The 14,530-nt window shown below is 52.4% G+C and overlaps 1 protein-coding gene and 5 non-coding genes across 8 annotated transcripts; all 6 read left to right on the top strand.

Moving 5' to 3' along the window:
• The first annotated feature begins 30 nt into the window (after positions 1-30).
• Positions 31-14,138, top strand: DKC1 (dyskerin pseudouridine synthase 1). 3 transcript variants are annotated; one of them, XM_087748796.1, is made up of 16 exons: positions 31-1,028; positions 1,151-1,650; positions 2,758-2,819; positions 3,110-3,196; positions 3,777-3,868; positions 4,401-4,585; positions 5,095-5,159; positions 5,733-5,859; positions 6,243-6,373; positions 7,432-7,575; positions 8,029-8,149; positions 9,430-9,548; positions 10,705-10,808; positions 11,260-11,326; positions 12,097-12,255; positions 12,765-14,138. In XM_087748796.1, exons 5-16 carry the CDS (start codon positions 3,798-3,800, stop codon positions 12,834-12,836), a joined length of 1,365 nt encoding a protein of 454 aa, XP_087604922.1. In that variant the 5' UTR covers positions 31-1,028; positions 1,151-1,650; positions 2,758-2,819; positions 3,110-3,196; positions 3,777-3,797; the 3' UTR covers positions 12,837-14,138. The 3 variants fall into 3 exon arrangements, with proteins under 3 accessions (XP_087604922.1, XP_087604923.1, XP_087604920.1); XM_087748797.1 differs by having other exon boundaries at positions 31-785; XM_087748794.1 differs by lacking the exons at positions 31-1,028; positions 1,151-1,650 and adding an exon at positions 2,400-2,493.
• On the top strand, positions 5,264-5,510 carry LOC148056705 (small nucleolar RNA SNORD17). The gene has a single exon (XR_015702820.1). It is a non-coding gene; the product is annotated as a small nucleolar RNA SNORD17 (small nucleolar RNA).
• On the top strand, positions 6,064-6,139 carry LOC148056706 (small nucleolar RNA SNORD83). Its single transcript, XR_015702823.1, has one exon. It is a non-coding gene; the product is annotated as a small nucleolar RNA SNORD83 (small nucleolar RNA).
• Positions 6,538-6,671, top strand: LOC148056707 (small nucleolar RNA SNORA36 family). Its single transcript, XR_015702819.1, has one exon. It is a non-coding gene; the product is annotated as a small nucleolar RNA SNORA36 family (small nucleolar RNA).
• LOC148056708 (small nucleolar RNA SNORD17) lies at positions 8,405-8,651 on the top strand. The gene has a single exon (XR_015702821.1). It is a non-coding gene; the product is annotated as a small nucleolar RNA SNORD17 (small nucleolar RNA).
• LOC148056709 (small nucleolar RNA SNORD83) lies at positions 9,883-9,956 on the top strand. Its single transcript, XR_015702824.1, has one exon. It is a non-coding gene; the product is annotated as a small nucleolar RNA SNORD83 (small nucleolar RNA).
• Positions 14,139-14,530: the final 392 nt, after the last annotated feature.

Raw genomic sequence — 14,530 nt, forward strand, 5'->3', positions numbered from 1 at the left:
ATCGCCCGGGGTACGGGTGCTGGAGGGCTCGCACATCTGTAGGAATCAAACGTTGCTGGAGTTGTTTCTTAAAAACAACACGTTGAAATGAGATGATTCCCCCCTCTTCCCCCTCCTGAAAACAAAAGGCGCTGCAGCCAGCACGAGGCCCCGCGTTTGGCCCTCGTGGTGGATTGGAAGGAGTTGGTCACTGGCCTGCAAGCGGTTGCCTGGGGACCGGTGGTGGTGGCAGCCTGACTCCATCTGCCGTAGAACAGCAGTGACCTAGAGAACTGAGCCTGCAAAATGGCAAACCTACTACAGCTGGGGGTCGTGAGGAACCAAAGCAGTGGTGGAGGTGGAGAAGGGCGAGTTCTTTTAGAAGGGCCTGTTTGCTCAGTTCTCTTCAGCTGCTGTTCCTGTTTGCTGGCGGGTGCTTGTGCCTCTTGCTTTCTGCTTCTTGGGGCCTTTTCCAGTATTTAGGTGAAGAAGGCGAGCCTTCAGATCGGAAAAGAAACGAACCCGCTGTCTTTGGCGCACCCAGCCGTTGCCTACAGGCCTAGCCAAACTTCTGCGGTGTTAAGATGCAGTCTCAAGGAAGGGGTGCCTCATTCTGGAATCCAGAGGCGCCCTGGTGGTCCCCCAGTAATTGGGCGTGTTGTGTAAATAAAGAGCAATTCTAGTGCCCCCAGGTAATGGTGAATGAAACAAAGGCTTGCAGCAGATGCTCCCAGAGACCCCCGCAGGAGGCTGAGGCTTTGTGAGAGGGAGCAATGCCCTTTGCACACCTGGGAGAGGAGACCAAGGTAACTCTGGTATGGGAAGAGGTAATTCCGGTGTGACAGCGGTATGACACGTGCTTCTGACTTTAATCCGTGGGTCTAGAGACGGCAGGTTTTTCAGATGCTTTTCCAGTGTTTGTTTTTCAGCTGTTTCTCAGGTTCCACACTTAAATAGCTGGGAACTTGCAGTCTTCCTAGCCGAAATGCAAACATTCATCCCCCCAGTCTGTAAGAAGAGTTAATTACCACAAAGCTTTTTTTGCCTAGGTAAAATGATAGTTGAGAAAGGCTTAGTTCAGGCCTTGATGTTACTTCATAGTTCAGTTAGCTATGGATGTGCCATGCCACGAAGCAAAAATAAAAAGTACTTATGGCCCTCTCCTTTTCAGTGAAAATAGGTGGAGCTGAGTAACTAGACTGTCACGTGGTGGTTGTCCACAAGAAGCGACTGTTCTGCTCTGGCTGTTTGGAGGCTAGAGCGATGGCTGCGTGGAGTTAATTCCCAGACAAGGGATGCCTCTCGGGTTACCTGAAATCGGACTACTTGAAAACTGCATACAGACCACTTCTGGTCTCTGTCGAGAGCCTTCCTCGAGGCCCCGGGTCTGAGAGCGCCCGTACCCACAATGACGGCACCGGTGCCGGCAGAACCGAGCAGCCGAGCTCCGTTGCAGGGCCTGGTCCGGCAGCGGAGCCCGGGAGAGGCCGCGGGGTCTGTGCGGGGGCCGTCCCGGGGGAGCTCCCCTCTGCCGCGGTCCCGGGAGCGACAGGGCCGCTCTTCTGTGGGATTCTGCGGGACCGGTAAACCCCGGGAGAGGGCGGATCGGAGCCTGATGGCAGCCGCTGTTGCTCTCTGCTGCCGGCGCCCGACCGGCAGGGACCGTCTGGGGTGAGCTGCGGTGATACCGACGGGTGCGGGCGTAAGCGGGAGCCCCGGCCGCGCTGCGCGGGGCGGTGCCGCCCTCCGCGGCCTTCCCCCGGGGAGAGGCGCTGCCGGCTGCCTGGGCGCTGCCCGGGCGCCCTGCAGGTTTGGGAGTAGTGGTTTGGGATGTTAGGAACGTCCCTTGCCAAGCTCTAGGGCTGGCAGCTGCAGCAATAGTAGTTGGCAGACGCTTAGCTGTGCCTGGGCCCTGTGTCCCCTCTAGCAACAGCCTCTTAGATGGAGATGAACAAGCTACCGGATTTGTATTGGGGGTACAAAAGCATCTACAAGAAAACAGGGCAGAGGCCCGATGTTTTCAACTGGTGCCGGCAGGAACATAAGTACGTGAGACCCGGTCTGGGGATGCGGTACCGATAAAAGTCCACTCTCGCAACACAAGGTTGGACCCTGAACGGGAGGGTCTGCGTGCTGCAGTGGCAACTCCTCACTTCGCTGCACGGGTTGCAGGCAGGGCTAACGGGATTCCACCCTCCGCACTACGGGCTGCTGCTCACCCAGCCCCGGCTGCCCGAGGCCGCTCGGCCGCGGCCGAGGGGGGGGAGCCCAGTGTCGGCTGCCTGCTGCCTCCAGCGCCGCCCGGCAGCTGCGGGCACGGTGAGCGCGCACGCGCTGGCTCAGAGCGGCCGCGCGGCGGCGGGAGTGGGCGGGGCCGGGGGCGGGGCGGCCTCGTCCCGCGCAGCGCGGGGAGCGGTCACGTGCTGGCGCGGCGCTCGTCGGGAAGGGGCGGCCCTTCCGGTCACTGCGCGGCGGCGGCGGCACCACGCGGCGCGGCCATGGCGGACGGGGACGGTGCGCAGCGGCGGGAACCGCCGGGGGGAGCCTGGCTCCGCCGGGCGCGGTGTGCATAGGCGAGGGGGGGGCTCGGGGAGCCCCGGCGGGGAGGCGTCCGCGCGTGGCTCGGGGCCGCCGCGGTACCACGTGGGGGAGGGCCGGCGGCGGCGGGCCCGCCCCGGAGGGGTTCGGGGCTGCGGGCGCCCTCCCTGGCCCGCCCCGCTCCCGGCGCAGTGGGGCCGGCAGGGTTCGGCAGGGACGCTCATCGTGTCGCTCCCGCAGGTTCCAGCGTGAAGAAGCGGCGGAAGAAGGAGAAGCGGGTGCTTCCCGACGAGGACGTAGCGGTGAGTGCGGGGCGGGGGCTGCCCGGGGCCGGCCTCGGGCTGCCCGGGGGCTTCCCCAGCTCGGTCCCTGGCGGAGGTGGGGCCCGGCGGTGGGGCTGGGGGCAGCGGCGCCGCGCAGCGAGCCCGACGGGCCTCCGCCCCCGCCGCCAGCGCGGGGAGCTCGGCCGCTCCCCGGCAGTGGCCGCGCTGCTTGGCGGGCGCGCAGCCGGTTCAGGGGCCGCGTGGCAGCGGGCGGGAGCGCGGGCCGCTGGGTTCCCTTCTCTGATCTCGGTAACTTCATCCGCCCTCAGGACATTCAGCACACGGAGGAGTTTTTCATCAAGCCCGAGTCCCGGATCGCCCAGCTGGACACGTCTCAGTGGCCCTTGCTGCTGAAGGTAGAGCGGGCTGTGGGCAGCCTCGTGGCCACGAGACGTCCCTGCTCCTTCTTCTGTCTTCTCTCAGTGGAGGCCTGTGGGGATGCACAGCTCCTTCTCTGTGTAACCCTCCTGCTGAGAAACAGCATGCCTGACACTAAAAGCAGAGGCAAACCCTCTGCATACAGAAATCACGTTATAAATTTTGTCTAGCAGTGTAATTTGCATGCCTGCTTTCTAAGTTTAGCATCTCCTGTAGAGACCCCACCAGATTTCTTCAGCTATTTATTTCGGCCTGTGGTCTGTGTAGACTTCTGAGTTGCTTGTGCGGAGTTTCTGGGGCACACTGGATTTATCCTGCATTGTGAAGGCTGGTATTTTGCTACTTTCCCATCTCTTTCAGTGCAGGACTTTTATTTCTTTCTGTTTCTGTAAAATGTGGTTGTGGTTTCGTTGTTGGGTCGTTTTCATTTTGGAAGAGACCCTTTCACTTAAATGCACAAATCAGATGTTGTGTAACTGGGGAGATGTTTTGGGGCAAAGCAACGCTGAAACCAGAGTAAGCTCAAGAACATTTGTAACTTTTGCTTGGATTTTGCAGAACTTTGACAAGTTAAATGTGATGACAGCACACTACACACCTCTTTCTTCTGGTGCTAATCCCCTGAAGAGAGAGATTTCTGATTATGTCAGGTGAGTGCGATAAGGGCCAGAGTGGTTTATTTTTCTTTCACAGTTAATATCTCCAAAACATTTTCTGTTCTGGATTCCCCTTTTACCTTTCTGCTTGACTCAGTACCTTGCTACCAACTAGTGAATGTTTAAATAGGACGTGCTGGTCACTTCCTGTGAAGTTGGCTTTGTTCTGGGGTTGTACTGGTCTGTGGACAAACATGCAAACACTTGAGGAATTCTCTGGGGTCTTATGGAAAGTCCTTCGGCCTGCTAGGCTTTGAGACTGCTTGGGGTTTGTTTGTAGGATTTGGTTTAAGTGCAGAGTAGTGATGAGCAGTCTGGGGAGAAGAGAATTCTTTGACAGTGGAATACATCACCTGCTGTGTGCAGAGCAGCTCAATGTGTGCTCACTGAGAGCATCTGCGAGGCTCATTGCTTATTTGGCTGTATACATTTCTTTGCAGCCATGACAAATATTGTCAAAGTTTTTGCGCTCTTGCTCTGTTTGCCCTGATGCTTAGCTCCTGCTCTCTGTGATCTTGCACTATAGGTCTGGCTTTATTAACCTCGACAAACCTTCCAATCCATCTTCCCACGAGGTGGTTGCATGGATCCGACGCATCCTTCGAGTAGAGAAGACTGGACACAGTGGCACTCTGGATCCTAAGGTGACTGGGTGCCTCATTGTGTGCATTGAGAGGGCAACACGACTGGTCAAATCTCAGCAGAGCGCAGGTATGTTTATTGCCTGGGACCATTTACAGTGTAAGTGACTGGGGAGGTGTGGAGTTCTTTTGGAGATGAAATGGAGATTTCCAGTCTTTGAAAGGGCTACCCTTGATCTTCAGTGCTTTGAGCTTAAAGGTTGCTTATCCTTCTCACTCCAAGCCAGTCAGGGTGCATCCATGCTGTCACAAAATATTTTTTTTTTTAATGCTTCTCTGGGGCTTGTGCTGTTTTAAGTCAGTGAGAACACTTCTAACAGACTGGTTTCATGTACTAACTGAACTTAGGGCCTCAGTCTCTACCAGTCCAGTGAAATAAAACTTGGTGAAGAAATAAATGTAGCTTAGATTTATTTTGTTGGAAGAGTAATCGACTCCATAATAAACTGCGCACTTCCTAGGAGAGGTGGTTGTGAAAATTTCAGGGCTCTGTGGATGTGTGGCTGTGAAGCAATGTGAACCTTGAGGTCAACATTAAATGTAAGTGGCCACTCCTGACTGCTCTTGTCGTTCTTTCAGGCAAAGAGTATGTGGGAATTGTTCGGCTGCACAATGCAATTGAAAGTGAGGCTCAGCTTGCCAGGGTAAGTCTCGGCATGCTCTTAGCCATGCTGGCACTTTACATGCAAAGTGTTCAGCATTGGTGGGAGATGAGAGGGTAGGTGTGGAGCTCAGGTGCACTCTGTGTGTGAGGTGGTGATGAAGTTTATCCATTCTCTGAGTGCAGTGGTGCTGCCCTCCTGCAGCACCCCGATTCCTGTTCTAGGGTCTGGGTGCTGTGCAGCCTCCAGAGACCCTCCAGTCTCCCAGTGTCCTACTGGGGGCTGCTGTGGTGTGTGGCTGGCTGCCTGCAGGAGTGAAGTGGTGCTGGCAGGGTTGGAGCCCCTCTTTGGGGGACTCCATCCCCACTGAGACGAGGGATGATGTCTGATCACATGCTGCCACCTGATAAAAAAGCCCAGCTGTGCTCACTGGCAGCTGGGGTAGCATTCTGACCACATCACTGGTTCAGATCGGCTTTATTAAATATGACATCGCCAAATTATGAACCTTGTGGTTTCTTATTCATGGAAGTGGTGGTAGTTGCTGGAGACCCCAAGGTGCTCCTACGTTAGGGTACAGGTGTGAGCTGTTACTTCTTCTGCTTCTACCCTCAGGCAATAGAAACTCTGACAGGCGCACTGTTTCAGCGACCACCCCTCATTGCTGCTGTCAAACGACAACTGAGGGTCAGAACCATCTATGAGAGCAAGCTGGTGGAGTATGATCCTGAGAGAAGATTAGGTAAAACAAGGCTTTCCTGCCTTCTTCCTATTAAGCTGACAGCTGATAAAATTTCCTGTTAAATGGGCTGCTTCCTATTCCTGGCAGATGTCTTAAGACATAAATCCTCCCCACCATCAAGCAGTAACTGCTTCATACATTGCTTTGGTGTGCTGAGAAGCAAATCCCATTTGTTATTTGTACTGCTGCATCCTTCATTGAAGAGCCAAATGATGTCAATTAGATGGCATTAGCACTCAGTGCAAAGATGACCTTCATCTATCACCCCAGGCTGATGGCTCTGTGAAGGGTTGGATATACAGCTTCTCTCAGAGGGAGCTTCTACATGTGATTTGTTTCCAGATATGTATTTAAATATTCTTCTGTCCTGTCTTGCATTTCAGGTATCTTCTGGGTGAGCTGTGAAGCAGGCACATATATCCGAACGCTCTGTGTTCACCTTGGTTTGCTGCTTGGTGTGGGGGGCCAGATGCAGGAGCTCCGCAGAGTGCGCTCAGGCATCCTGGGAGAGAAGGTAGAGTGGTAGCTCTAACTATAACTAGCACATTTGAAATTGTCAGAATTTCAAGAGTTCCTTGGAGTTTTGCAGTGTTAGGAGAAGGTATAGGTGCATGGTGGCTGGGAGGAGTTTTGTGAATAGCCGGGAAAACATGGGAGCTCTTGGTATAGACAGTCTGCAACCAAAGTGTTGAGTTCAGTTCAGGGTGTGCCCCTGTTCTGATAATTAAGCTTTGGGACAGCAAGTGACTGGGAAGTGCACCATGGTGACTGAAAGTTTGTTTTATGCCACTTGTGTTTCTCAGCCTACAAACCACGCACGTGCCACGAGTTCAGGCGTGTGAGCTGACTGCTTAGCAATCTGTGACCGCTTGGTGTCAGGGCACAACGCAGGGAGCGTGCTTTATCGAAATGAGCCTGGGAGATGCAGCCTTGTGTGATCTTTAACACTTGTACAGTCTTTTCAGTCTGGTCATAGCTGGATCTTGCTGCTGGTCCAAACTCCTGAAATTATTTGAATTAATTTAAACTGAAATAAATTAACTGAATTAATTTCTTTCCTTGCAAAGCAGGAGTATCAGAGTGCAAGTGCTTCCCCACCCATCTGTGCTCTTACCACAGCTGTAATCATTGGCAGTCATTTCTGAATTCCAGGTGTTGGGTGCTTACAGCTCCTTCAAGAATTTATTCCGTGTCACAGATTGAAAAGCTGGCTAATTTAGACTTCTACTCGTTAATCTTTGTCTAGAATTCCCAGGTATTTATTTAAGTTTGGTCACATTTCAAAGTTTCATGTGGACAGACCTTATACACTTGGATCTAGTGAATATTATTGAATATCTTATCTGAGATTAGGAAGGTTGAAGTCTGTGGTAGCACAAGTCAGGCTGACCTCAATCTGTTGATGGAAAGTATTCTTGCCTCTTCTAGGTTGCTTTTTTGATGCTTTTGAGTTGGGCATCTTTTTTTCACTTCCTTTCAGCACACTATTTGCTGTTGGACTTCAGCTGTTTTCTTGTGTGTGTTTTGAGTTGGTCGCTGGTAGGAGAGTTTAGAGGGGTTGTGTCTTTGCAGGACAACATGGTGACTATGCACGATGTACTGGATGCACAATGGCAGTATGACAACAACAAGGATGACAGCTACCTGCGAAGAGTTATCCTGCCGTTGGAGAAACTGCTGACTTCACACAAGCGGCTAGTCATGAAAGACAGTGCGGTGAGTTCCTGAGATAGTGCCAGTTGACAGCCAGAGACTACAAAGTGTCCACCTAACTTGTGCAGGTAATATAATAAATGGGGGATCAGGATCCATATTGTGTCCAGCGCTGTCCTGATTGTGACCTGTGTAGGACCTAGTATGGGCCACTGCCATCAGCAGTAAGATGCAAGACCCAAAAACTGAGTGGCAGAGAAGCTGCTCTCCTCATTTCAGGAACATGCTGATGGTTGTAGGAGATGTGCATCACATGTTGTTTGCTGTGATTGGTGCTTTGCTTTTCTTGCTTATTCCAAAGCCCCCAAGTTTTATATAGTGGACAATAAGAAATAGATACGTAGGGATGTTATTGCTGGGACAGTAATGGCAATGGGAAGCTAAAATATTACAGGCACTTCTTATGTTGTTTTTATTCTCTAATAGCTTATAAGCCCTCCTTACCTACATTTTCAGGTTAATGCCATTTGCTATGGAGCCAAGATCATGCTGCCTGGTGTCCTGAGGTATGAAGATGGTATTGAGCTTAATCAGGAGATTGTCGTCATCACCACGAAAGGAGAAGCTATCTGCCTAGGTATGAAACTCCTTGTTCTTGTGCCCAGCTAACTGCAGAAATAATAGACTGTGTTCCAGTGAACGCACAACAAATGAGTCCCCATGCGCAAAAGGTTTAAATAGCGCTTCCTGATGGGGACTGTGGGTTAGTAAGGCCCAAGGCAGCTGGTGTTGGGTAGGATGTTAAGAAACAGTGGCTGTGTCAGTCCTTGGCAAGGTGTGAAGAGTTCCTCAGCCTGGTTTCAGCTGCGTGATGCTCAGGTGCACTCTGTGTGTGAGGTGATGACGAAGTTTATCCATTCTCTGAGTGCAGTGGTGCTGCCCTCCTGCAGCACCCCGATTCCTGTTCTAGGGTCTGGGTGCTGTGCAGCCTCCAGAGACCCTCCAGTCTCCCAGTGTCCTACTGGGGGCTGCTGTGGTGTGTGGCTGGCTGCCTGCAGGAGTGAAGTGGTGCTGGCAGGGTTGGAGCCCCTCTTTGGGGGACTCCATCCCCACTGAGACGAGGGATGATGTCTGATCACATGCTGCTACCTGGCACATCACACTTCTGAGCAGGTCAGTGTAAAAGGACTTGAGCAATAGCAGCTTCTGTGAAGTGACTCAAAAGGGTGCTTTGTTCTAACCAGGGTCTTCAAAGAAGCTGTGTAGGTGGCAGGCACTGACAGATGTACAGGCTGTACAGATGGTCTGTCATGGTGCTCAGTGCTGCACAGCCTCATGCTTTGTCCAGACCCATGGGACTGAGAGGCCTTGGAGGTGTAACACAGCCAAGCCCTTCCACCCTGTTGTTTGTACTGCCTGCACTCTGGTCATCCTGGGGACCTGGCAAGAAAAACGTAATTTATTGGTAGGATTAGTCTCCTCTAGTTTGGCTCTGCAAGGTTTTAGGAGCTGACAAAGGAGCAGCACTGCTCCTTTCTATAGTGGCATGGCTCTTTGAGCTGCCTGGAAGTGCTCCAGCAGCTGCTCACAGAGCTCTTCCCCCTCTAGTGGTGGTGTTGGTGCTGCTCTTATTGCGTTGACTGATCGAGAACTAGTCTTCTGCTGTAAGCCGGAAAGGCCTGTGCTTATGGTGTGGTTAATCCATGACTAATGCACTTGCTGTCTTTGAGGAAGGCAGCTCTCTGTGTTAGTCCAGAACTTGCCTTCAGTGAGGTTTTTGGGTGAAATGGCACTGGTGGGCATTGTTGCTCCTCTTTATGCTGACAGAGGAAGAACAGGCTAAACACAGCAGGTTCCTGTGGTGCTATCACAATTCTGCTGTTAAAGAGTTAATGAACATTCTGCCTGCTTCTGCAGCCATTGCCTTGATGACCACAGCAGTCATTTCTACCTGTGACCATGGCATTGTGGCAAAGATCAAGAGAGTGATCATGGAGAGAGACACGTATCCCCGCAAATGGGGTCTCGGTCCCAAGGTGAGTGACATGGGGGTGCGGTCAGTCCCAGGGCAGTGGTGGGAGCCCAGCTGTTGGCATGTGGGACGCTGGGCCCCTTGGGCAGAGCTGCGCCTGTGTCTTCTCCAGGCCATTGGTGTAATTGTGCTGTGCTCTTCTGGAGCCATGATGGTAGTGCTTCCCAGTGCCGGGGCCATGCCAGCCCAGTGCCACTGGGAGCGAGGCTTTCTTCCCCCCCCCCCCCCCCCCCCAACAGAGCCTGGGCAGCTCTACCCAAGGCCCAGCTGGGGCTGCCGCTGGTGCCCAGGTGTGGGCTCCTCAGGTCTGTGCAGCACCAGCCCTCCTCTGGTAAAGAGCCAAATGATGTGAAGTGGATGGCATTAGCGCTCTGCAAAGATGACCTTCATCTATCACCCTATACTGATGGCTCTGGAGGGGCTGGGGAAGCAGCTGCTTTTCCTTCTGGTGCTATTGCAACAGTGCCAAAATGCAAACTGTGTTGAGACACTAAATTGTGCCTGAAGGACGACAGGAGCAGTGGGAACACCTGTTGTTGCGTTCCTCTCCTGTCTCAAGCATGTGGTAGTCATGGAAAGCAGCAGGTCAGCAATGCTAGCTTAACTGCAGCCAGACTGGCATTTCACTGGGGCAAGTGATGCAGATCGGACTTACAACTCGGTGCCAAGTTGCTGTGGCTTATTTCATTCCTGTGGTTCAGGTGAAATGTAGAAAGCTGTGGGGATGCATGCACATCTGTCTTGCAGCAAATGTGAGGTAATGTGGGCCAGTTCAGGCATCTTGGAGTCTTTAGCAAAGCCTTGCATTTGCAGCTGGAGTGGTTCAGCTGAAATGCGGCAGGTCATTAAGCTGGAGAAACCGAGTCAAAGATCTGAGCTCCATGATGTGCAGAGTCATCTTATTTTGCTGCTGTTAGTTCTCCCACAAATTACTCCTTATTTACTGATGAAGATGCCTCTTGTCTGAGACTTGTAGGCTGCTGTGCAGGGGATGTTTTGTGTGATTTCTTAGAAGATCCTTGGAGAAGTGTTAAATCAGTAACACTGTAGTTGTTGGCTTGGCTTCTTCATGGATTACCTCCTCTTAGGCCGAGTGGCTGAAGCCCTGGGGAGGATTTCTCCTCCCTGGAGCTGCGGTCTGACTTGTTGCATGTTCTCAGGCCAGTCAAAAGAAGATGATGATCCAGAAGGGTCTGTTGGACAAGCATGGAAAGCCCAACGAGAGCACACCGGATTCCTGGAAGAAGGAGTATGTGGATTACAGGTGGGTGCAGGGTGTGTGGCTCCCGCATGGTGGGCAGAGGGGAGCCCTGTGCAGTGAGGGCTGGCCTGGGTGCTGCCGTTTGTGCTTAGGCCTGACCTAAGGCTGTCGGCTGTCCGGACCCGTGGGTTGCGGTGGCATTTCTTGCAGTCCCAGGGAATGTGTTGCTTGTGGGCAGTGCCAGAGGGAAAGGCCCTGAGCAGACAGTTATCCCTTTCTAGCCTGTGTTTGTGGTTTTAGAGGGAGTCAGTCTGCTAAATTAAATGGGGGAGGCCTTGCTGTTGCCCAGCCTAGCTGGCCCGGGTGCAGGCTGCAGGTCTTCCCCACACCAGCCTCCCCACCCAGCACCTGGCACGGGCTATGGAGCCCTTGCGAGGGGGACAGGACTTTGTACTTGTACGGAGCAGCGCATGGCAGCGGCTGTTGTGCTCAGCCTGGGGATCTTCTCTTTCAGGGATGCTTCCAAGAAAGAGGCAGCTGCTGTTCCGCAAGCTGTTTCAGAGCTGGAGAGGGCTCCAAAAGTGAGTATTGTTAGTGTTCTCTGGCTGTAAGGTTGTTTGGGCCCTGATGAAGAGTGGATATGTGCCTGTTCCTTTAGGCAGTTGGTACCAGGTGCTGGACTGTGTGCTGCTTTGGTTGGTTGTTTTACAGGGGAAGGTGTTTCATATTCTGGGAGCCTAGTGCCCCAACATGTGTTGTGGTTGTGTGGCCCACGAGCTAGCTGTAGGGTGACCTGTTTAGGCCTTGTTCCTAGGTGTTTGTCTCTGGGACGTTGTATTTTGGGTGCGAGTCCTGCAGTACAGTGTGAGAATGAGGAGCTCTGACTTGTGGTGTATGAGCTGCGGCATCCAAGGAAATATGTTCTATGGAGCCACAATGGAGCTTTGTTGTGCCAGAGAACCTTTCTGGAGACTACAGACAGTTGCAGAAATCTCCATGCAAGAGTTGCATCTAAAGTTCCTTAAGTCAGGGCTTGTGCTGTGATCTAAGGATCTAAGTCAGGGCTTGTGTGTGCACTTGTAAAGGTGCAGCAGTGTTTCAAACTCTGGAGCATTTGGGGTACAGGAAACACTGAGAAACAAGGGGTGCAATTCTGGCAGAAGCAAATCCTAGACAGTGTATGCTGGAGGGGACCACTGGCAGTCTGTAGCTCATCCTCCCGCTCAAAGCATTGTTAACTGTGAAGTTTGATTGAATCAGACAGAATAGTTGCAATGGGCTTGCAGACAGTTTTCCCATCACTTGAGCTTCTTTGGAAGATGGCGTGTCTGACAACGTGTTCCTCTAACAGAGGAAGCGAGAGTCAGAGAGTGAAAGTGAGGAGGCTGTGACCCCACCATCCCCTGCCTCCCCACCACCAGAGGAGCTGAGCAAGAAGGAAAAGAAAAAGAAAAAGAAAGAGAAGAAGGCCAAAGAGGCATCTGAGAGTGCAGAAGAGCAAATAGAAGTGGTATGTAACTGGGTCCTGCCATGGTACAGTCCAATTATGGGAGAGATGGGAGGGATTGTCTCTCCTTAATACCTCCAGGATAAACACATCAGCATCCTGCTGTGCATGTCCCCAAAGTGCCAGGCTCTCTACAGGCAGAGAAAGATGTCTGGATAGGTGCATTTGTAAACTGAACTGTTGGGGGTGGTGGGAGATAGGACAGGTGAGGCTTGTGGGGGTGGATCTGCAGTGGATGGGGTGAGCAGCCATCTGTGCCCCGTGGCCGTTGGTGGGTACGTGTTCCTGCCAGGCCACCTCTGTGCTCTGGTGTCCTGTAACAGGCCCTGGTGGGAGGATGGTGCCCAGTATGGTGCTGGCATTCAGTCTGTGCTTGAGTGCTTGTCTGGTGGCGAGGGAGGATTGCGGCCATGAGGAGCCTGCACTGCATCCGGAGTGGGGTGGTTCTTCCTGAAATGAGCAGTGGGGGATTCCTTTCTGATTTCTTCCTGACCTCTTCAACCTCTTCACAGACCAGTGAGACCAGCACCAAGAAGAAAAAGAAGAAGAAGAAACAAAAGGAGGTAGAAGAGAGCTCGGAGTAAGCGACTAGATGTGTCCAAAGCAGGCGACCTCGTCGGTAGGGAGGGAGGAGTCTGAGGCCTTGAGAAAAAGAGGACTGGCTGCGTGGCAGAGGGGCCAGCAAATTCCAAGTTCCTTTTCTGCTGTGTATACGAGGGAGCGGGTGTGTTTGCCCAGGATACACCCTGCTCAAGTACCCCTCCTCATCCTGTTTTAAGGGTTGCCAGAGGAGCGGGGTGCCCAACTGCCCCTGCACTGGATTGCTCCCTAAAGTTGAACACCGTGATGCCAATAGAAGTGGTATCTTCAGGGAAGCTGTAGCTCCTGGCTCTTACCTGCTGTTTCTGTTTTCACCTTGAAAAGGAAGGAATAATGGTTCTCCCCGCTCTTGTCCTGCCTCTTTCTTCCTTTTCTTCCAAGGTTGGAGCTGTTACCTGACAGTCACAGAATGTGTTGATGTCTGGAGGACTGGCTTTGTCACAGCCCATCTGAATGGGTTTGGATGGGGACAGTCGAATTGGTTATTTGAAGGGCTCTGGTTTGTTTTAACCTGGCCACCAGCTAGATGAGATCAAATAGTCCACCCAGATATTCTTCAGTACTTTTTTTTTTTATCATAAAAGGATTAAAACATTACATTAATGCTTTTTTGCTTTATAGTGCAGGGACCTGCTTGTTAGTTGTTGGCTGATCCCCAGACCCAGTGCCCCAGTGGCCTCGTCAGTACCTCTTGCTGGCTCTTTGCTCTTCTCTATCCAGTTGTTAGAATGGGACTGCAGCGCTTTCAGTTGCCTTCCCTGGTTTTGATATCTAATATGCTCTGAAGGCTAGACCTGGGGATGTTGCTGGGGAGCGGAAGTGACCAGAGGGTGGCTGGCCAGTATGCTTTTTTAAAGGGCTGTTGCAACCTGAGTCCTCGTGAGGAAAAGGTTGGCCAGAGGCAGCTCTGCAAGTGGCACTGGGTGTGGGGCTTGAGTGGTTTCAGAAAGACTTGTCCTAATTTCCTTATCTGGGGTGGCTTGCTGGGGGCAGGAGGTCTCTCTGTCACAGGGGTAGTGCTGAGCCAGGATATTAACCCCTTTTAATGGGGAAGGATCCAGGCTGCTTTGTTCTGAGCTTCATCCCTGCAGAGATTCTGTAAATGTCTGTCTTAGCCTCGTGCATTGCTTTTTTCTTAACCATCTGACTTTTCTCCCCTCCAATGCTAGAGATACATGCAGGCAGTGGGGCCAGCAGCTGGTGGCTGTCAGAATCTGAGCAGAAAAAGTAGTCCATTTTTATTTACTCTTTTTTACATAAAAATAAAAGCCCTATTTTTGAACAGGTGATTTTCTTGCTCATCTGGCTCCTATAAGAGGTCAGTGGTCTGTTCATGGGGAGGGGAAGCAGCTTAATGCATGTGTGTGCTGCAGCTGGGCAGGTAGATGGCTGCCCCTTCTGCCCAGCCTTAGTGCTGCTCTCCTGAAGCAGCTGCTGGTGCAGAGAAGTGGTCATGTTGACATGGACCATCCCTAGAGGGGCCTTTGTTGCTGGTCAGGACTTCACAGGTGTTTAGGGGCCGCCCTCCGCTTTGGTAAAACCCAATGGGACATGTGCTTGGAAGCTGGGTGTTCTCTTTCCTCCTTTGCTTGTGCTGGAGTGAGCTGCTGGAGAGGCCCGATGGTGGCTGGAGGGACTGTTTGGTCCTGGCCTGCCTAACCTCGAGTGTGTTAGGGTC

This window comes from Nipponia nippon, unplaced genomic scaffold (assembly GCF_047370975.1).
Source record: "Nipponia nippon isolate SJK-2023a ecotype South Korea unplaced genomic scaffold, ASM4737097v1 scaffold_12, whole genome shotgun sequence".
In the NCBI taxonomy this organism is placed as follows: domain Eukaryota; kingdom Metazoa; phylum Chordata; class Aves; order Pelecaniformes; family Threskiornithidae; genus Nipponia; species Nipponia nippon.